At 45.6% G+C, this 21,042-nt stretch overlaps 1 protein-coding gene and 1 pseudogene across 1 annotated transcript; one reads left to right on the top strand and one right to left on the bottom strand.

Moving 5' to 3' along the window:
• The window catches only part of LOC148595509 (ATPase family AAA domain-containing protein 2-like), a 398,768-nt pseudogene that overhangs the window by 232,267 nt on the left and 145,459 nt on the right, over positions 1 to 21,042 (bottom strand).
• LOC148595515 (uncharacterized) lies at positions 9,946 to 19,862 on the top strand. Its single transcript, XM_088520356.1, has 3 exons — positions 9,946 to 10,659; positions 10,943 to 11,984; positions 19,810 to 19,862. The coding sequence occupies exons 1-3, from the start codon at positions 9,946 to 9,948 to the stop codon at positions 19,860 to 19,862; spliced, it is 1,809 nt and encodes a 602-aa protein (XP_088376482.1).

Here is a 21,042-nt window from a genome sequence, read left to right as displayed (position 1 = left end):
GCTCAAGTGCCTCAGCATCCTCTTGAAGATGCTGCTAGTCCTAGCTGTTTAAAAAGTCCTACCGAGGACTTCAGCTGTTTCCATTTGGGCCCTGACTAGGATGATGGAGTTCCAAAAGCCCTTGGTTAAAAGGGATGCAGGCGCCCTCATATCCCCCTGAAATCAGGACAGCGGCCCGCATCCTGCACTCCCTCAGGGGCACCATGACCCTCCTTTCCCAGCTCCATCCGCCCAAGAGTGCTCCCACAGCACTTCCACAGCATCCCCAACACCTCCAGCCCCATGAAGGAGGAGTCGCTGGGGGCCGCCAGTGGCCAGCCAGGGTCAGGGCCGCCTGGGACGTGGGCAGAGCTAAGGCTTTGGGAAAGCAGCTTTCAGGGGGAGGTTTGTTCCAGAGCGGGGGGCTATAGAAGGAGCCTGGCAGGCCCCCCCCCACGCCTTGGGGAGGATGGGAAGCCCCATTGTTGGGTGTCGTCGCCAGGGGCCACCTGGTTCCGTGATGCCCTCGGGACCCAAGGTGCCCAGCGCAGGGCAAGCAGCCCTCAGGGCACCTCTGGAGCCCAGCGCGGCTGCTTTGTGCTGCAGCAGCACCAATGGCTCTTGGCCTACGGCTCTCCCTTGGACAAGCAGTGGCAGGGCCAGTGCTCGCCCTTCTGCTCCTCTGGCTTCCCGCCTACAACCCTCCAGACTTGCGGGACGCTTCTCCCCTCCTGCAACCCCCGGCCCTGCTGCTCAGCTCCCTGGGCCCTCATGGACACGTCTCGCACAGACTGGACACAGAGCACTGCAGCTCCTGCTTACAGAGCAAAACTAGCAATCGGCGGTACCAGACAGCCCCCGCAGCAAAGCGGCAACCACAGGCCCCACCACAATGCTCCTGCTCCATGGACCCTGCCTGCGTCAAGAACACAGCTCACTGCTCGGGGAAGTCTGTGCTGCAGCCAGCCCTCCTGCCAGGAAGAACACCACCAGCCACAGCCTCCAGCTTCATGACAATGCACTGCTCATCAGCTCCATGCGCTGCTCCTGCGTGCCTTCATCACAGCTTGACCATGGAGAAGTCTGCGCAGGATATGCAGCTGCCAGGGCTTGGGCCACGCGTTTACCTGAGCCACGCGGGGCAGCCGCTAGAGCTGGGCTGTCATGCACACCTCAAGGCACTGGGCTTAACTGCAGCTGGAGAAACTCTGCCCTACGTCAACCACCACCGTGACAAGAGCAGCTCACACTGCTCAACACCTATAAACCCAGCTATGATCTATGCTATGAATACCTTACGCATAACTCTTGCCAGCTCTGCTTTAGATTCCGGCCTGCATGTGTTTCATTTCTTTCTCAAAATAACCTCACCAGGGAGCTCTGGGGCTTATCTTTCTATTGATGTTCTGACTTTTATGAATACTGTGCATCAATCACATATACTGCTCTTAACAGTAACTACTTGGGACGCTAAGTCATCAAACTACAGATACTCATTTAAATTACATTCCTCTCCAAAGACTGGAAAGTGGACCATCACACCACGCTGGGCTCCCACATTTGGGACAAAACTTGTGCTTCGATGCAGTGGGTTTTCGGGGGTCTATTTGCCTTTGACCTATAAAGTAATAGTAGCTTCTGAAGTATCAAAAGGTACCAGAGGTACTGGAAGTCGTTCTTCAGAGGAAAAGACATTTGCTACAATTCTGCATTTTGCTTCTCAGCCTGGAACTCCTCCTCCTTTTCTCCCAGTTGGAGCATGCTCTCCAGAGTATCCATGGAAAATGTATGTATATAATTCTCTTGGAGCACTTCAACAAGTGCCTTTATATGTAAAAGAGCAGGACCCACTTGAAAGTCGACCAGTAGCTCGTGTGTTTCACGAGCTACTTGCCTCACTAAGTGCTTCAAGTGTTCCAACGACACCTCACGTCCAAACTGGAGACCCTTTTAATGCTGGGTTTAATTTGACTGACCTTAAAGCCTCAGTCTTGACCTCTAGGAAAGCTAGAAAGTTTTTCCCAGGAAAAATCTCTGCAGAAACGGAAACCCAAATGGAAGGCAAAAAATGGACTATCCCTCTCACCAAAAAGGAAAATAGCATTGCTGAAAATGCTTTCTCTATCATAAGAAAATGGAAGAACTCTTTCTATCCAAAGCTGGAAGAGGGGAATTCTTCCAAATTGGCCACCAATGCTGCCATTTCCACTGCCCTTTACCAAATTGGCAAGAACGTTTTCCCTCCAATACGATATCCACCAGAAATGGAGAGAGCGCTGCTGGGGCACAAAACACTTGTGAAAGAGGCGCTGTCAAAAATACGCACTTTCAACATCACATTGCTGGCAGCCAAGGTAATAGTGACGCCCAACACTCTGAACATGGGAAAAGCTATGAGAGCGCCCATAACTGAAAACCCTGTGACCCTCTTAACCCTTGTGGTCATTTTTCTTGCCTACCTTGCTTTGGCCCTCTGGGCACTGAAAAGAGACAAGGCTGACAGACTCACCAAGGACAAGATTAGCGTTCAGCCACACAATGACCCTGTTCATAAAGTGCCCTTTGTGGTCACCTTATACACAGGCAGTCGCTGGGGAGCTGGAACCACTGCAGATGTTTTTCTTCAACTCGTGGGCCAGGATGGCAACAGTGATGTCTATTGCTTACAACACCCACATTTTCCCTCTTTCAGGCAAGGAAGCACAGACACCTTTTTGTTAACTACTAAGAAAGACATAGGAGATATCTGTGCCTTGAGAGTCTGGCACAATAACCAAGGCCCTTCTCCAAGCTGGTTCTTAAGTAGAGCAAAAGTTGAAAATCTGCACGCTCACAAGACCTGCTTCTTTATTTGCCGCAATTGGTTCGTTCTCAACAAGGATGACCACTTAGTCCAAAGGACATTCTTTGCCATGAACACAAATGCACGGCTCAGCAGAATTGACTATTTTTGGATTAAGCTTGCAGCAAACCTCAGAGATGGTCACCTGTGGTTCTCGGTTTTTACTCACACTGGCACCGGCACCTTCAGCAGGCTCCAAAGATTATCATGCGCTTTGGCCACACTGCTCCTAGAGCTGCTTGTCAACTTTATATTCTTCAATGTTGACAAAAGGGAAGAATCCCCAGCACCCACAAGCTTTTGGAGATCAATAATATTAGCAGCTGAAAGGGCTTTGATGAGCATTCCCCTACACATGCTCATAACTGCCTCATTTAAGTATCAGCAGGAGGAACCTCTCAAGACACCAGAAGGGGACAACTTGCAGAGGCAGAAGAAAATACAAAGCACTGTCCCCCTGCTCTGTCGCAAGCCATCGCACTCAGTTTTATGCCGGAGATGTGCCTCCTTCTCCTGGACACTCATTATTGTTGCCATGGGGCTAACATCATTTTTCATCGTCTTCTATGGCCTGTCTTATGGCTATGAGACCTCACGCCAGTGGCTTTTTACATCTGCCGTCACCTTTCTGAAGAATGCCTTACTTTGCCAACCCCTAAAAATCCTGTTTTTCTCAGCCCTCAGTGCAATTCTGCCAAAATATTGTCATAGCATTGAGTGGCCAACCCAGGAAAATTATTCTGGAATTACCACGGAGATTAAAGGTGAAATGGGAGAGATGCACTGTAAGCTTGTGAAAATTTTTCCCTTCACTTTTATCGCTGACAAACTTCACAGCATATGCTAAGAAAAGAAAGATTAGTTCCAGTATCTCAGCTTAGGTTTCAAGTCACTATTGTTGCTTTCTGGTTTTTTAAAGGTCACCAGGTCTAAGATGGGAGCAAATATTGGGAAATTTTACACAATCCCACCTATTTCAGGATCAGAGGAGACATCACCGACATTTGGGGCTCACAAACAGAATAATACATGGGAAAAAATATGGTTTATCTTGTTAGATGAGCAAGGTGGGATATTGTATATCACACTTATTTTACCCTGTGCTATGTACTTTTCAAATAAATGCTTCTCCATGTTTACCTTCATTAGTCGTTCTTGCCTAAATTGGGTAGTAAGTTTTAAGAACTTCTTAACACTCAGACACTTGCTTTGGACTATGTTCTGGTTTTCTCCTGAATTTTGGTCTTGTATCCACCTCAGTGGTACTTTCCCATCGTGGGAGGTGATACCTCTTTTACATAGACAATGACTAGAGAATAGGACTATGAGGGGTAATCTTGCCTCTGCCAAAGAGGGTATGAGCACATCTACGCTAATCTATACTGAGAGAGGACTAAAAAAGGTGAATGCTCTAAAAATGCTCATAAAACCTTTGCTCCTCAAAGCATTAGGCATAAAAGACAAGAGGATCATTTATTGTGCTTTGGCCTGGCACACTGAAAATAGGACTTCTTAACACTGCATTTACATTTCTATGTGTGTGAAACTGATACACATTTTACTTTTGCAGCTCACTGATGTTAGACTCTAAAATGGTACAAATAGGATAAAATGGCCTTTCCGGAGAATGCTGCTTCTCAAAGAAAGCTACAAGGGCAGGTTAATGGAAGCATTTGTTTTACCCTGAAAGGCATAAAAGGCCGTTGCTTGACTATACCCTAACACAAACAAACATTTGATTCTGCTATCACTGTAGCATCCTCTCTTATTTGGCAGCTCATGAAGCCAGCTGCAGTCAGTCAAGCCCAGTGCCTTAACTCCTGCCATTCGGAGCAGCCACGTCTGCAGTGCAACCGCTCATCTTCCCCAGCACTAGTCTAGTCCTAACCTTGCATCTGCCCCAAACATTTATTCCAAAATAAATCTGCACAGCCTCCTTCTCCAAGCAAGCCCCTGCTCCCATAGGGCAAATACAGAGACTCCAGGAAAAGGAATAAAAGCAGAAAAGGAGACCACATGGCAACACACCCTTACCAATCCTTAGTGAAGGAGTCAACTCTCCAACAGGGATCCACCAGGACAGGAGAACCAAGTGCAAAACCTCCTTTCTTGTCCTCTTGCTGTTTCCCTGGGAAAAACACAGAGCAAAACCCTTTGGTCGGTAAGAGGCGCACCAGCACAATGCCTTTTTAAAGATATCTTTTAGCTTTTGATTAAAAAGAAAATTCATCAATGGACACATGTATACTCACAAGCCTTTCTGCAGGGCTTACTGTCTGTCCTGGCCTTAAGTGGCATAGCTGATGCTTTTCCTTCTGGCCCATTCCAGAGAGGGAGTCACAGGATGCGCGCAGCAGCTCCCCAGTTCTTTGTGGCGCACGGAGGATAGTTTGCTTTCTTTGGGGAGCGGGGGAAGCGTTCTGGGCAGAGGTGGTTGGAGCTCATCAAAGGGGATGCTGCCACTTTCAAAGCTCAGAGCTGGACTACAATTAGTATTAGCAATCCCATCTCTGTCTCTTTTTTTTTTGGAAAGAGACAACAGGATTCTTCTCTTGCAGATCCAAACTGCCCTGTCCACTGGGATCAAGCTGCACTACTTGACTTGGGATATAAGGCAGCTTTTTCCCTTCCTTTGCCATTCCAATGAAAAGGCACGCTAGGAAGGGGGTCACTGTTTCAGTGAAGACATCACTAGGGTTAGCTGCTAAAATGTGACAACAATTACTTTCTTTGTTTTGGATGCACATGCTAGAGATCTAGAGAACTTCCAAAGAGCTTCTGAAAAAAGGTGACAAACTCTTGTGGACTTCACCTGTCTTTTTAAGCATCGCTCTACATGCAAAGACACAAATTCAGGACTCCAGAGTCCACTGATACAAGTGCCATCATCATGAAGCACTTGGGCCCAGAAGAAGCCCTGGCTGCATTGACCAGAAGAAAGCCAAACAAGAGCACTCCTCTCATACTTGTCAAGGGATCAGCTTTGGCCTGGAAAGCTAGAGAAAACGAAGGTCTCCAGGCTCTAGAGTTCACTGCCTCCACTGTCACACACATCACAAACCTCAGCATAGCCTGTAGCCTCAAAGAATGGCAGACAGAAAGCATTATTGTCACTAGGATTGAAAAATATTTGCAGCGCTCTGTGAATGGAGTTACGCTGGGAGTACTATGAGCAACAGGAGTGCCACTTCCTACGGTGTAAACTCCAGAGCTGCTCCTCTTCTCCTGCTTTGTGCTGCACGTTTTGCTTTACTCTCACTCCCCTCTTCAAGACTCTTGGATTAAGGTTTTCTGTGTGGAATGCCAGTATCTTGTTCTGTCTGTGTGTGTGCTCTCTACGCCGGTTCCTCCCACTTAGGTATCCCTCCCCTTTTTTTTCATATGTACTTAGAAAAGCATTTTTTCCACATTGTGTCAGGTATTTCACACCTCTTGATTAATTGGCATGCTGACCTAAGAAAACCATCTCTCTTCTTGTCAAGTGAGTGCCTTTTGATAGAAAAAGGGAAGGTAACTGTAGCTAGAAGTGGCAATGCTAGACACAATTCATTTAAAAAAGAGTGTCTATGAGACAGAGAATATTTTCCTTCCTTCAGAAGAGCAGCCCTGCTTTGATGACATGGCTGTTGCAGTGTGTGAATCTCTAAGCCCTTTATTCTCATAAACCTTCCGCCTAGTGTAGAGTCTGGAAAGTACATGTCAGACATGGGTAGCACCAGTGGCAAAAGTGCTGTGAATCCCCCCGTCTTTGTTTAAGAGACCAAGTAGAATCAGGAGTTGATAGGCCTGGAGTCTTCACTAGCTCTTGATGCTGTGCTTCAAGTTCTACCTCTCATCTACAAAGCAGACACGAGTGCCACCAAGGCAGTGTGCTTTTCTGGCAGCAGATGGCTCTTTGTGCGGCGTGGCTCCCTGGGAACGTGTTCCCTGGCAGTCCTTATCCAAGGGCCAGCACAGCCACCTTTCTCTTGGGTGTCACTGCCATACGTGTGAAGACAGTGGCTTTTACTGATCATATAGGAATTTACCAAGCTGTGAGGAGAGAAACATTTTTTCTCTGTACCTTTAGCCCGTACTTGCCTCATCCAAGGGAAACCAATTATTTTGGAGCCGCCATCAGAAAGAAAGTTTGGCCGAATGTCATTATGGAGCAAAGGCAGAAGATACCACTCACCCACCTGTAAATATGTGCTACCTTATCTACACTGCAAACTCTGGCAGAGAACTGATCATGAATAGGTTGTAGCAAAAACCATAGCTGTTCCCAATGGAATAGGCATCATTTAATGGCAGTGTGAAAACTACCACGACAATGATGACATCTTTTAGAAAAACAAGAGCTTTCTTTTTAGGTTTGGCCCTCTCAACCTCACTGCAATTGCATCAGCTTCTAAAAGCTTATACTGCTTCCTCCTTTGAGCTTGACAAGCTCACAGTGCATCGCCCTCATCTCATCAGCATTCACCGTTGCTCTATCCCACTTCATTTCACAAGAGTTAACCGAGTTAACCATGCCATGCCCTCTACAGCTGCCTTTTCAATAGAGAATTATCTATTCAGACACCAAAAAACAGATAGACGAAGACATCTCATACCTTTTCCATAAAATAGAAAGCCCAGTGCCAGTAATTACGACAAGCAAGCATATCACTGTTCTGGCAGGGAAAATATATATACATATATTTACAAGATAAATTCCCATTTTAAATCTATCCAGTCAGCCTTTTTTTCCCAGTCAATAAAAGCTAATACTTCATGAGAGAGAATGGACAAAACTTTACACCAGGTGCCCACCATAACTTCTCCCATGATATGTTGGCTTTCTGTGGCTATTTAAAGAGATTCCTCAAAAACAGTGCTTTCCCCACATCATTTTCCAGAGAGGGACTGAATTTCAATGCATCACATTATTTCATCCTTTTGGGTCATTTCTTTTTCGGGGGAGAGGGAGAGAAGAGACCTATCTGTAAGGACAGTCACGTCAGTCTCCGCTGAAATACACATCTAGAGTCTCCAAAATATACAAGTGTAGTCTACAGTTGCCCAGGGAGCTGCTGGAGAAAGATACCACTTGGATGAGGGCAATTCAGGCCAACTCTCCACATACCCAGAAAAGGGAGGGAGGAATCACTTCTTAAATGCAACTATCACTGCTGAGTCCAGAAGCTACATTAGACACCAAACACATCAGCAGTTCATCCAGTTCAACATGAAAATAACAGAAACACCTTGTGCACTGGCCAAACTTGGCACTATTCTCTCCAACTGCTTCAACACACTTCCCTAGCTTACCTCAAGAAAATGTCATTTTGGGAGTGCACAAAGACAAGACAGACAGGAGCACACTTCCACAACCCTTTGGTGAAAATTAAAATGGGAGAGAGGTTCTTTCCTCTTCTCTCCCTCTTCCTTGGAAGGATAGACGGTGTGAAAGGACAGGCGTCCGGTGGCCCTGGCCTAATAACTTCTTTGCTCTTTAGGTAACTGCAGCATTCGTAGAAAGGATGGTGGAAGCTCATGCAAAACGCATAACCCTCCTAAAATGCCTTTTTTTCTGCCTCTCTCACATTTAAGAAGGGAAAGGCAAATTAAAATATACAAAGACATACAACAACTAGTTGTATTGCAGGAAGAAGACAAAGCTCATCACATATGAAAAAATGGTCATCGATCTCTTCCACTCTTAAAAAGAAATTAAGTAGTTCTGTTCCTCTTCATAGCCGTGTCATATGCAAGAGATAAAACATAACTGTTCTTTTCCAGCACTCATGAGGATTCAACCGGACAAGTTAGTCCTCCTGCATGGAGGGACACTGCATGGAAGAGAAATGAACAAGCTCATCTAAGCTTACATGATCCTTCGGCAGAGCAGTTCAAGTGCCTCAGCATCCTCTTGAAGATGCTGCTAGTCCTAGCTGTTTAAAAAGTCCTACCGAGGACTTCAGCTGTTTCCATTTGGGCCCTGACTAGGATGACGGAGTTCCAAAAGCCCTTGGTTAAAAGGGATGCAGGCGCCCTCATATCCCCCTGAAATCAGGACAGCGGCCCGCATCCTGCACTCCCTCAGGGGCACCATGACCCTCCTTTCCCAGCTCCATCCGCCCAAGAGTGCTCCCACAGCACTTCCACAGCATCCCCAACACCTCCAGCCCCATGAAGGAGGAGCCGCTGGGGGCCGCCAGTGGCCAGCCAGGGTCAGGGCCGCCTGGGACGTGGGCAGAGCTAAGGCTTTGGGAAAGCAGCTTTCAGGGGGAGGTTTGTTCCAGAGCGGGGGGCTATAGAAGGAGCCTGGCAGGCCCCCCCCCACGCCTTGGGGAGGATGGGAAGCCCCATTGTTGGGTGTCGTCGCCAGGGGCCACCTGGTTCCGTGATGCCCTCGGGACCCAAGGTGCCCAGCGCAGGGCAAGCGGCCCTCAGGGCACCTCTGGAGCCCAGCGCGGCTGCTTTGTGCTGCAGCAGCACCAATGGCTCTTGGCCTACGGCTCTCCCTTGGACAAGCAGTGGCAGGGCCAGTGCTCGCCCTTCTGCTCCTCTGGCTTCCCGCCTACAACCCTCCAGACTTGCGGGACGCTTCTCCCCTCCTGCAACCCCCGGCCCTGCTGCTCAGCTCCCTGGGCCCTCATGGACACGTCTCGCACAGACTGGACACAGAGCACTGCAGCTCCTGCTTACAGAGCAAAACTAGCAATCGGCGGTACCAGACAGCCCCCGCAGCAAAGCGGCAGCCACAGGCCCCACCACAATGCTCCTGCTCCATGAACCCTGCCTGCGTCAAGAACACAGCTCACTGCTCGGGGAAGTCTGTGCTGCAGCCAGCCCTCCTGCCAGGAAGAACACCACCAGCCACAGCCTCCAGCTTCATGACAATGCACTGCTCATCAGCTCCATGCGCTGCTCCTGCGTGCCTTCATCACAGCTTGACCATGGAGATGTCTGCGCAGGATATGCAGCTGCCAGGGCTTGGGCCACGCGTTTACCTGAGCCACGCGGGGCAGCCGCTAGAGCTGGGCTGTCATGCACACCTCAAGGCACTGGGCTTAACTGCAGCTGGAGAAACTCTGCCCTACGTCAACCACCACCGTGACAAGAGCAGCTCACACTGCTCAACACCTATAAACCCAGCTATGATCTATGCTATGAATACCTTATGCATAACTCTTGCCAGCTCTGCTTTAGATTCCGGCCTGCATGTGTTTCATTTCTTTCTCAAAATAACCTCACCAGGGAGCTCTGGGGCTTATCTTTCTATTGATGTTCTGACTTTTATGAATACTGTGCATCAATCACATATACTGCTCTTAACAGTAACTACTTGGGACGCTAAGTCATCAAACTACAGATACTCATTTAAATTACATTCCTCTCCAAAGACTGGAAAGTGGACCATCACACCACGCTGGGCTCCCACATTTGGGACAAAACTTGTACTTCGATGCAGTGGGTTTTCGGGGGTCTATTTGCCTTTGACCTATAAAGTAATAGTAGCTTCTGAAGTATCAAAAGGTACCAGAGGTACTGGAAGTCGTTCTTCAGAGGAAAAGACATTTGCTACAATTCTGCATTTTGCTTCTCAGCCTGGAACTCCTCCTCCTTTTCTCCCAGTTGGAGCATGCTCTCCAGAGTATCCATGGAAAATGTATGTATATAATTCTCTTGGAGCACTTCAACAAGTGCCTTTATATGTAAAAGAGCAGGACCCACTTGAAAGTCGACCAGTAGCTCGTGTGTTTCACGAGCTACTTGCCTCACTAAGTGCTTCAAGTGTTCCAACGACACCTCACGTCCAAACTGGAGACCCTTTTAATGCTGGGTTTAATTTGACTGACCTTAAAGCCTCAGTCTTGACCTCTAGGAAAGCTAGAAAGTTTTTCCCAGGAAAAATCTCTGCAGAAACGGAAACCCAAATGGAAGGCAAAAAATGGACTATCCCTCTCACCAAAAAGGAAAATAGCATTGCTGAAAATGCTTTCTCTATCATAAGAAAATGGTGCTTTCTCTATCATAAGAAAATGGAAGAACTCTTTCTATCCAAAGCTGGAAGAGGGGAATTCTTCCAAATTGGCCACCAATGCTGCCACTTCCACTGCCCTTTACCAAATTGGCAAGAACCTTTTCCCTCAGATACGATATCCACCAGAAATGGAGAGAGCGCTGCTGGGGCACAAAACACTTGTAAAAGAGGCGCTGTCAAAAATACCCGCTTTCAACATCACATTGCTGGCAGCCAAGGTAATAGTGATGCCCAACACTGTGAACATGGGAAAAGCTTTGAGAGCGCCCATAACTGAAAACCCTGTGACCCTCTTAACCCTTGTGGTCATTTTTCTTGCCTACCTTGCTTTGGCCCTCTGGGCACTGAAAAGAGACAAGGCTGACAGACTCACCAAGGACAAGATTAGCGTTCAGCCACACAATGACCCTGTTCATAAAGTGCCCTTTGTGGTCACCTTATACACAGGCAGTCGCTGGGGAGCTGGAACCACTGCAGATGTTTTTCTTCAACTCGTGGGCCAGGATGGCAACAGTGATGTCTATTGCTTACAACACCCACATTTTCCCTCTTTCAGGCAAGGAAGCACAGACACCTTTTTGTTAACTACTAAGAAAGACATAGGAGATATCTGTGCCTTGAGAGTCTGGCACAATAACCAAGGCCCTTCTCCAAGCTGGTTCTTAAGTAGAGCAAAAGTTGAAAATCTGCACGCTCACAAGACCTGCTTCTTTATTTGCCGCAATTGGTTCGTTCTCAACAAGGATGACCACATAGTCCAAAGGACGCTCTTTGCCATGAACCCAAATGCACGCCTCAGCAGAATTGACTATTTTTGGATTAAGCTTGCAGCAAACCTCAGAGATGGTCACCTGTGGTTCTCAGTTTTTGCTCACACTGGCACCGGCACCTTCAGCAGGCTCCAAAGATTATCATGCGCTTTGGCCACACTGCTCCTAGAGCTGCTTGTCAACTTTACATTCTTTAATGTTGACAAAAGGGAAGAATCCCCAGCACCCACAAGCTTTTGGAGTTCAATAACATTAGCAGCTGAAAGGGCTTTCATCACTATTCCCCTACACATGCTCATAACTGCCTCATTTAAGTATCAGCAGGAGGAACCTCTCAAGACACCAGAAGGGGACAACTTGCAGAGGCAGAAGAAAATACAAAGCACTGTCCCCCTGCTCTATCGCAAGCCATCGCACTCAGTTTTATGCCGGAGATGTGCCTCCTTCTCCTGGACACTCATTATTGTTGCCATGGGGCTAACATCATTTTTCATCGTCTTCTATGGCCTGTCTCATGGCTACGAGACCTCACGCCAGTGGCTTTTTACATCTGCCGTCACCTTTCTGAAGAATGCCTTGCTTTTCCAACCCCTAAAAATCCTGTTTTTCTCAGCCCTCAGTGCAATTCTGCCAAAATATTGTCATAGCATTGAGTGGCCAACCCAGGAAAATTATTCTGGAATTACCACGGAGATTGAAGGTGAAATGGGAGAGATGCACTGTAAGCTTGTGAAAATTTTTCCCTTAACTTATATCGCAGGCAAACTTCACAGCATATGCCAAGAAAAAAAAGATTAGTTCCAGTATCTCAGCTTAGGTTTCAAGTCACTATTGTTGCTTTCTGGTTTTTTAAGAGGTCACAAGGTCTAAGATGGGAGCAAATATTGGGAAATTTTACAAAATCCCACCTATTTCAGGATCAGAGGAGACATCACCGACATTTGGGGCTCACAAACAGAATAATACATGGGAAAAAATATGGTTTATCTTGTTAGATGAGCAAGGCAGGATATTGTATTTCACACTTATTTTACTCTGTGCTATGTACTTTTCAAATAAATGCTCCTCCATGTTTAACTTAATTAGTTGTTCTTGCCTAAATTGGGTAGTAAGTTTTAAGGACTTCTTAACACTCAGACACTTGCTTTGGACTACGTTCTGGTTTTCTCCTGAATTTTGGTCTTGTATCCACCTCAGTGGTACTTTCCCATCATGGGAGCTGATACCTCTTGTACATAGACAATGACTAGAGAATAAGACTATGAGGGGTAATCTTGCCTCTGCCAAAGAGAGTATGAGTAGATCTACGCTAATCTATACTGAGAGAGGACTAAAAAAGGTGAGTGCTCTAAAAATGCTCATAAAGCCTTTGCTCCTCAAAGCATTAGGCATAAAAGACAAGAGGATCATTTATTGTGCTTTGGCCTGGCACACTGAAAATAGGACTTCTTAACACTGCATTTACATTTCTATGTGTGTGAAACTGATACACATTTTACTTTTGCAGCTCATTGATGTTAGACTCTAAAATGGTATAAATAGGATAAAATGGCCTTTCCGTAGAATGCTGCTTGTCAAAGAAAGCTACAAGGGCAGGTTAATGGAAGCATTTCTTTTACCCTGAAAGGCATAAAAGGCCGTTGCTTGACTATACCCTAGCACAAACAAACATTTGATTCTGCTATCACTGTAGCGTCCTCTCTTATTTGGCAGCTCATGAAGCCAGCTGCAGTCAGTCAAGCCCAGTGCCTTAACTCCTGCCATTCGGAGCAGCCACGTCTGCAGTGCAACCGCTCATCTTCCCCAGCACTAGTCTAGTCCTAACCTTGCATCTGCCCCAAACATTTATTCCAAAATAAATCTGCACAGCCTCCTTCTCCAAGCAAGCCCCTGCTCCCATAGGGCAAATACAGAGACTCCAGTAAAAGGAAAAAAAAGCAGAAAAGGAGACCACATGGCAAAACACCCTTACCAATCCTTAGTGAAGGAGTCAACGCTCCAACAGGGATCCACCAGGACAGGAGAACCAAGTGCAAAACCTCCTTTCTTGTCCTCTTGCTGTTTCCCTGGGAAAAACACAGAGCAAAACCCTTTGGTCGCTAAGTGGTGCACCAGCACAATGTCTTTCTAAAGATATCTTTTAGCTTTTGATTAAAAAGAAAATTCATCAATGGACACATGTATACTCACAAGCCTTTCTGCAGGGCTTACTGCCTGTCCTGGTCTTAAGTGGCATAGCTGATGCTTTTCCTTCTGGCCCATTCCAGAGAGGGAGTCACAGGATGCGCGCAGCAGCTCCCCAGTTCTTTGTGGCGCACGGAGGATAGTTTGCTTTCTTTGGGGAGCGGGGGAAGCGTTTCTGGGCAGAGGTGGTTGGAGCTCATCAAAGGGGATGCTGCCACTTTCAAAGCTCAGAGCTGGACTACAATTAGTATCAGCAATCCCATCTCTGTCTCTTTTTTTTTGGAAAGAGACAACAGGATTCTTCTCGTGCAGATGCAAACTGCCCTGTCCACTGGGATCAAGCTGCACTACCCGACTTGGGATATAAGGCAGCCTTTTCCCTTCCTTTGCCATTCCAATGAAAAGGCACGCTAGGAAGGGGGTCACTGTTTCAGTGAAGACATCACTAGGGTTAGCTGCTAAAATGTGACAACAATTACTTTCTTTGTTTTGGATGCAGGTGCTAGAGATCTAGAGAACTTCCAAAGAGCTTCTGAAAAAAGGTGACAAACTCTTGTGGCCAACCCAGGAAAATTATTCTGAAATCACACTCGACAAAGCCAAGAAGACTGAAGTTGAAATGAGGGAGATGCACTGTAAGCTTGTAAAAATCTTTCCCTTCACTTATATCACAGACCAGCTTCACAGCATATGCCAAGAAAAGAAAGATTGGTTCCAGTATCTCAGCTTAGGTTTCAAGTCACTATTGTTGCTTTCTGGTTTTTCAAAGATCACAAGGTTGAAGATGGGAGCAGCTATTGGGAAATTTTACTTATTTCATCCCATCCATTTCCGGCTCAGAGGAGACATCACCGACATTTGGGGGTCACAAACAGAATAATACATGGGAAAAAATATGGTTTATCTTGTTAGATGAGTAAGGCAGGATATTGTATTTCACACTTATTTTACCCTGTGCTATGTACTTTTCAAATAAATGCTCCTCCATGTTTAACTTCATTAGTCGTTCTTGCCTAAATTGGGTAGTAAGTTTTAAGGACTTCTTAACACTCAGAAACTTACTTTGGACTACGTTCTGGTTTTCTCCTGAATTTTGGTCTTGTATCCACCTCAGTGGTACTTTCCCATCGTGGCAGCTGATACCTCTTTTACATAGACAATGACTATGACGGGTAATCTTGCCTCTGCCAAAGAGGGTGTGAGTGGATCTATGCTAATCTATACTGAGAGAGGACTAAAAAAGGTGAGTGCTCTAAAAATGCTCATAAAGCCTTTGCTCCTCAAAGCATTAGGCATAAAAGACAAGAGGATCATTTATTGTGCTTTGACCTGGCACACTGAAAATAGGAGTTCTTAACACTGCATTTACATTTGTATGTGTGTGTAACTACCTCAAGGGAGGCAGTGAGGAAGATGGTGGCGGCCTGTTTGCAGTAGTGGCCACTGACAGGACTAGAGGAAACGGCCAGAAACTAAAGCATCAAACATTCCACAGGAACTTAAGGAAATTTTTCTTAACAGTGAGGGTGACGGAGCACAGGAACAGGCTGCCCAGACAGGTTGTGGAGTCTCCTTCTCTGGAGATCTCCAAGGGCCGCCTGGACGCAGCCCTGTGCCACGTGCTCTGGGTGACCCTGCGTGTGCAGGGGTTGGACTAGATAATCCCTGGAGGTCCCGTCCAACCTTAAGGATTCTATGATTCTACGATCTCCTTACAAACCAACGATCATTTGCTTTCTTTTATTGCATGTGCATCTTTGTGATAACGAGCAGCTTAGAAAAAGAAGCTGTAACCTGTGTACATTTAGTCATAACGTAGCAGTGATGACTTGCACCCTAATGCTTGCTTCAAATGGGAGATGCGTTTTCTTAACATTCAATTTCCTTAAGTATGCCCTGCTATAATGGTAATGTATGACTATTGCTTTTTTTCTCCTCTCAACCCTGAGCTTTTCACTCCTACTGCTTTTTTATCTTGGTTCCTATCTTTTATTGAGGAGAAAGTAGAAGCCAAGTATTTCTCAGGGAACAAATAACAGGGAACTGCAGAGAAAGATTGGATGCCCCTTGTGGGATAGCTGATGGATAGCCATGTGCCAGACAAACAGAAATCATCATCTAAGAAAGTGTTTTCATTCCAGAAACTTGCATGCATCGTGAGAGTCCGGCGGGATGTTCTCAGGCAGAACAGCAGCAACGGATGAACATGGAGAAAGCCGTGGGAATTCCTGAAGAGCCAGATGCCCCAGTTGTGAGGGATTACAGCAAGCTTGTGCTATGTCTGTTTTCAGTGTTCTTTAGAACAAAGTGGGGAACTCTCTCCCCTCGCTGCTGTGAGGGAAGCAGAGGTTGATGGGCAGTTGTGGGCACTATTTCTACTTGCCCGGTTGCTGTCTGTGGGTCCGACAGCCTCACTCCACGCACAGCTCCTGAACAGTGTTGGCAGTCAGTTGTGCTGTGATGTGATTGTTTAGCTCCTGAAGACTTGAAGAGCTTTTCTAGAAGGTCTCATGCTATTTTAAACTTGTGTTGTCTCCATTTTGTTTTCAGCATCTGCTGGATGGTGTCACTAAGCTAACAAGGAACTTCATCATCTTTTACCTGGAAAAAATATATGCTCTCTTCAGCCAGTGCATTTACCAGCACTGGAACAATTATGACAAAACTAAACTCTTTATGGTCAATTTTATATATATTTTCTAATGGTTATATATAGTATTCTATCACTGTTACACATTCCGCATGCACTCTGGATATCATGCTTATTTCATATTAACTGCTTTAGTGCTTAGTTGTCATAAGACTTAGTCGTTTTCGTATGGAAGACATTTATCCATATTGCAAAACCATTGTCAAATTTGGCATCGTTATTTGCAGTATCAGCAGGAGAAAAAAAAGATTGGACTTGAAGACAATGGTTCCACCCGCACAACTCCTTCAAAGCAATTAACCTTGGAGGCTGTGGAAAGCTTTTCTTGCTCTTTTTTTTCTTTTTCTCTCTCTCTCTTTCTTTCTCTCCTTAGGGATTGGGGTATCATGAAAGGAGGGTGCTCTTCTCAGTCTCTTACTTCTTCTTTCTCCCCCTACAAGCAGGCAAACACGGGAATACTTAAGTCCTTCCTTTCTTCAACAGCTTTAAAATAATTACAAAACATAAGAAGAGTTGGAGATTTTTCTTCAGTTTCCCAATCATCTCTTCTGAACTTTGAAGTTCAAGTGTCTCCAATTTGATACAAAGGGAGGTTTCTGCCTGGGCAGGTTTTACAGGAATTATTCAGGTTCTCTGTCCTTTCCCTGTAAAAGAGGATTTAGGAGTTGTCAGCAGTCAGCAAATGTCTTCAGGAGGCACCCACCACCCAAGCCAGGCAATCCCAGTGTTGATTTGATTTAGGCATGTTGAAAATCGAGTCCTCAGATGCAAAGGGCCATGAGGCCACTCGTCCCTGAGCGCTTGTGTGTGAGAATAGATACAATTCTTGGTCCTTCTGCAGTTCACCTTGAAAAGAGGGAGCCTCTTTGCTTAGGCACTGGTACCTCAATCTCTTCTTTCACATCAGATTAAGAGTTAGAATGGATGCTCTGTTCTCACTCTGCAGGAGTGAGGATATTCTGGATTCAGGGAGGTCATGCCTGAAAAACGTTCCCTTCTCATCTCCTGTAATGCCACATACTAGCTTGAGAAAGGAAAATATTTATGTTATCCAGGACTTGTGGGCTTCTGGAACTTAATATTGGAATGCTCATATTAAACGTGCCTGGATTTCTTTGCTTTCTCCCTTTTCCTTCAGCTTTAAGTACAGTTCTCTCTTCTTCTGAGTGCTCTGGGCAAGTAGCAAAGGTAAATTAACTATTGTGCAGTCACAAAGTAACTTTCTCAGCTTTTAGTTGTGCTTTCTCAGGGAGGATCTCTTCCTAACTCTTGAAACAACTGTTGCACCAGGCTCTGTATCCTCTACTCTTCTGGACACATAGGGATGTCTCTGAAACTACAGAGAATATAGAAGCACTGTGATGCTTTTAGCACATGTTCTTGCTAAATATCACCAACAGTTGGATGTATTTACAGATTCTTTAACTTTGTGTGAAGAAATAAACTATCAGGTTCTTAAACTTCTATTTGTGCTTATTGATAATTTGTTTTTTTATTATCAGGAAATGAAAAAAAATAATTAGAAACCTCTACAGTGCTTCATAATGCGCTCTTCAGAACACTTCATTTCTACTTGATTAAAAATAATATTTTAATTGCATTCTCTTCTGTTAGCTGTGTACAGTTCAATCAAGAGTACTTCTAAACATATATATGATATATATGGATATATTTTATATCCATATATATATTTTATATACATCCATGTAGAAAACAGATTGATATGCTTATTTTATATGTATAGATATATATAAAGCATATACATATTTTATATTTTTTGAATATGTTTTAATAAAAAGTAAAACATCATTTGAGCTCGTCTGTTTTAATTGCAGAATAATCTGAGCATTAAAAATCTTTCTTCTTACTGGTATATTAAGTACCTCATGTGAAAGTTTACCCCCTTCTTGGTTTATCAGTTACATAACTAAGGCAAACAACAAAAATGCATAGTGAACAATACAGGAAGCTCTCACCTTGCCTTGGCAGCTTGATCTCCAGCTTAGCTGGCTGTTGCCATAGATTGACGAGACTGGTCTGTCTGGATCTTAGACAAAAAAAAAAAAAAAAAAAAAAAAAAAAAAAGGAGCCTATTACCGAGACTATATCTCAGTTGTTTTCTTGGACGTGTTACAGATGCAAGTTTTGTCCAGGCTTCACTTAAACATGGAAAATAAAACGTCCAGATTTCTGGACGTAAGTAGATGCCTGTAAGTTACAGGAACACAAGTCTTGTCTTGGTGTGAAAGCCCCGTCCCGGACATGCTTGCAACAGTGGGTACCAGGAAATTTTCCTTGCACCTCCAGGGAGAGGAGAGGGAAAAAATTACTGAAGTAAAAATGCATTGCTTATCCCTTGAAGATGATGTTGAAATCCTGACATCTTAAATGCACCTTTCACCAGGTAGTTGCCGTTGGCTCATTCTCTGGTAACAGGGAAACTTCTTACACTGAAAAAGAAGGGACGGGGTGGGAAAGGCAGACCCAGAAACAATCTTCTGATAAAACTTTGGCTCTTCAAAGCTTTGGTCTTCCCTCATGTGATGCTACTGGGGAGTGACACTTCCTACAAGTTACCTTTTTTTTTTTTTTTCCTACCTCTGGGAACAGTAGCAGAGTTGGGTGTCTGACCTCAAAATCCCATAATCCTGCTAAAAACAGCGAGTAGAAACACAGCACTGCAGGAAGAACGCAGGGTAGGAGCTAAAACTAAACCCTAAGCTAAATCCTAAAACTGACCCTCTGAGTGCGTATTAACTGAAGAGGTCCTCTCAGTTCTCAGTAGGTGTAACCAGAAATGTCTTTTGGATTTGTAGGTTTTTTTCCCTCCTAAATCTTTAATTCTGGGCCAGTTTGTTAAAGGCCAGGGGTGGTGGGTCTGGGCCCTCCCGAACTCCCCTCCCAGCTGACAGACGTGGGGGAACTGCTGCAATCTCGGACTCGTGGGGACGGGACAGCGATGCTACCCCTAACCATTACACACACACACACACACACAATATATACATATATATATATATATCTGAGATTCACCTTCCTTTCACCTGCGGCTGGCCCGTGCTGAGGTTCCCTGGCCCCTCCGGCCTCTCCCTGTCCCGAGGCGATGCCGTCACCTGCGCCCAGGGCTCCTGGCATGGAGATGTGGAGATGGACACCTCTTCAATCCAGCAGTCAAAAAAAAAAAAAAAACCCAACTGAGAATAAGATACACATATGCATTTTTTGAAAATGGAATCACATGAAAACCAATAAAGAACGTGTATCATGCTGCTGTTGTGCATGGCATGGGACATAGCACCTAGAGATGGTGAATGTCCAACTGTGCAATCTCTGTATGCCAGTTTGAGCTGTCATGTTGTCTTTATCTCTTAAGGTATGTCCAAGCATTTGCGTACTATGCAGAATATCTGCATCTTCTCTCTGTAGCTTCTATATGCATTGTTTGAATATATTTTACTAAAAAGTAAAACATCATTTGTGTTTGCGTGTTTAAACTGTAGAATAATTAGAACATTAAAAATCTTTCTTGGCAGTCTTATAGGCTCCTACTGGTATATTACCGGTACATTAAACTGACAAACAATTTACGCCATTCTTGGTTTTTCACTTATATGACCAAGGCAAATAAGAAAAAAAAGGATAGTGAAGGAAACAGGCAGCTCTCACCTTGCCTTGGCTTGATCTCTAGCTTAGCTGGCTGCTGCCATAGATTGACAAGATTGGTCTATAGGGATCTTCGAGAATAGGATGGCTTTAAATAAATAAATAAATAAACCCTGTGCAAAAGGAGCGAAGCTGAGAAATTACAGGAATGATGCCTGAAAGTAGCTTCTGAGAAGCCTGAGAGAGCACACACAGAAAATGTCCATTTTTGTTCCCCTCCTTGTTCGCTTTTTCCCTGCCCTTGTGTTTCTCCTCTAGCTGGCTCTGCAGGTTACGTTTTTGGGATTTTGACTCTCACACCAGGGCAAGCGAGTGTTGGCTCAGCTTCCCAGGCTGATCTGAGGTCAAGACTGCCCATTAAGAAAAGGGAAGAGTCCTGCATTACAGCAAATCTAGGCCTAACCTAGGAAATCTGGGGAAGCGGAGCGTTAACTCCAGCCTGCCGGCACCGCTGCAGGCCACGCTGGGCACTAAGTGCTGAGCTCAGCTCGCCCACGCACACAGAATTCCCCGAGGCCGGACGCCTCGGCTAGGCAGGGAAATTAAGCCCCCTCACCAAATACACTAACAGGAGCTCTTCCCAAAGCATGCACCCATTTTACACCTTACCTTAACAGGAAAACAGAGATGACTTTCGCCAAGAGATTCTCCAAAATTCACACATCCCAGTCTTTGGCCCACTCTAAAGGGAGCCCCTGCCTCCCATGCCCACTGCAGCCCTGGAAGAACCACCTCCCCGTGGGCTGGGGCCTGACCCCCACCGAGCCGGGCCCGGCTCTCCCCTGCTCTCTCCTGCTCTTTGCTTCACCGGCCCTGCTGAGCTGGCGGCGCTCCACCTGCACCACTGCTTTTGGCATCAGCAGAAGCAGCTCAGACTGGGACATGCGGAAATGAAAACGCCGCTAGCGAAGGACCCAGCTGCGTCCTGGCACTGAGCAGGCCA

This window comes from Tinamus guttatus, unplaced genomic scaffold (assembly GCF_059628265.1).
Source record: "Tinamus guttatus ecotype Peru unplaced genomic scaffold, ASM5962826v1 Tinamus_guttatus_pri_ptg000087l, whole genome shotgun sequence".
Classification (NCBI taxonomy): domain Eukaryota; kingdom Metazoa; phylum Chordata; class Aves; order Tinamiformes; family Tinamidae; genus Tinamus; species Tinamus guttatus.
This window is presented reverse-complemented; position numbering and strand designations above follow the sequence as displayed.

Bases quoted from the DNA above. Each gene is read 5' to 3' on its own strand.
- LOC148595515 (XM_088520356.1), top strand. From the start codon at position 9,946: ATGATCTATGCTATGAATACCTTATGCATAACTCTTGCCAGCTCTGCT. The intron at 10,660-10,942 runs GTCTTGACCTCT...CTTTTCCCTCAG, and splicing joins TGACTGACCTTAAAGCCTCA to ATACGATATCCACCAGAAAT. The intron at 11,985-19,809 runs GCACTGTCCCCC...TTATCTCTTAAG, and splicing joins GAGGCAGAAGAAAATACAAA to GTATGTCCAAGCATTTGCGT.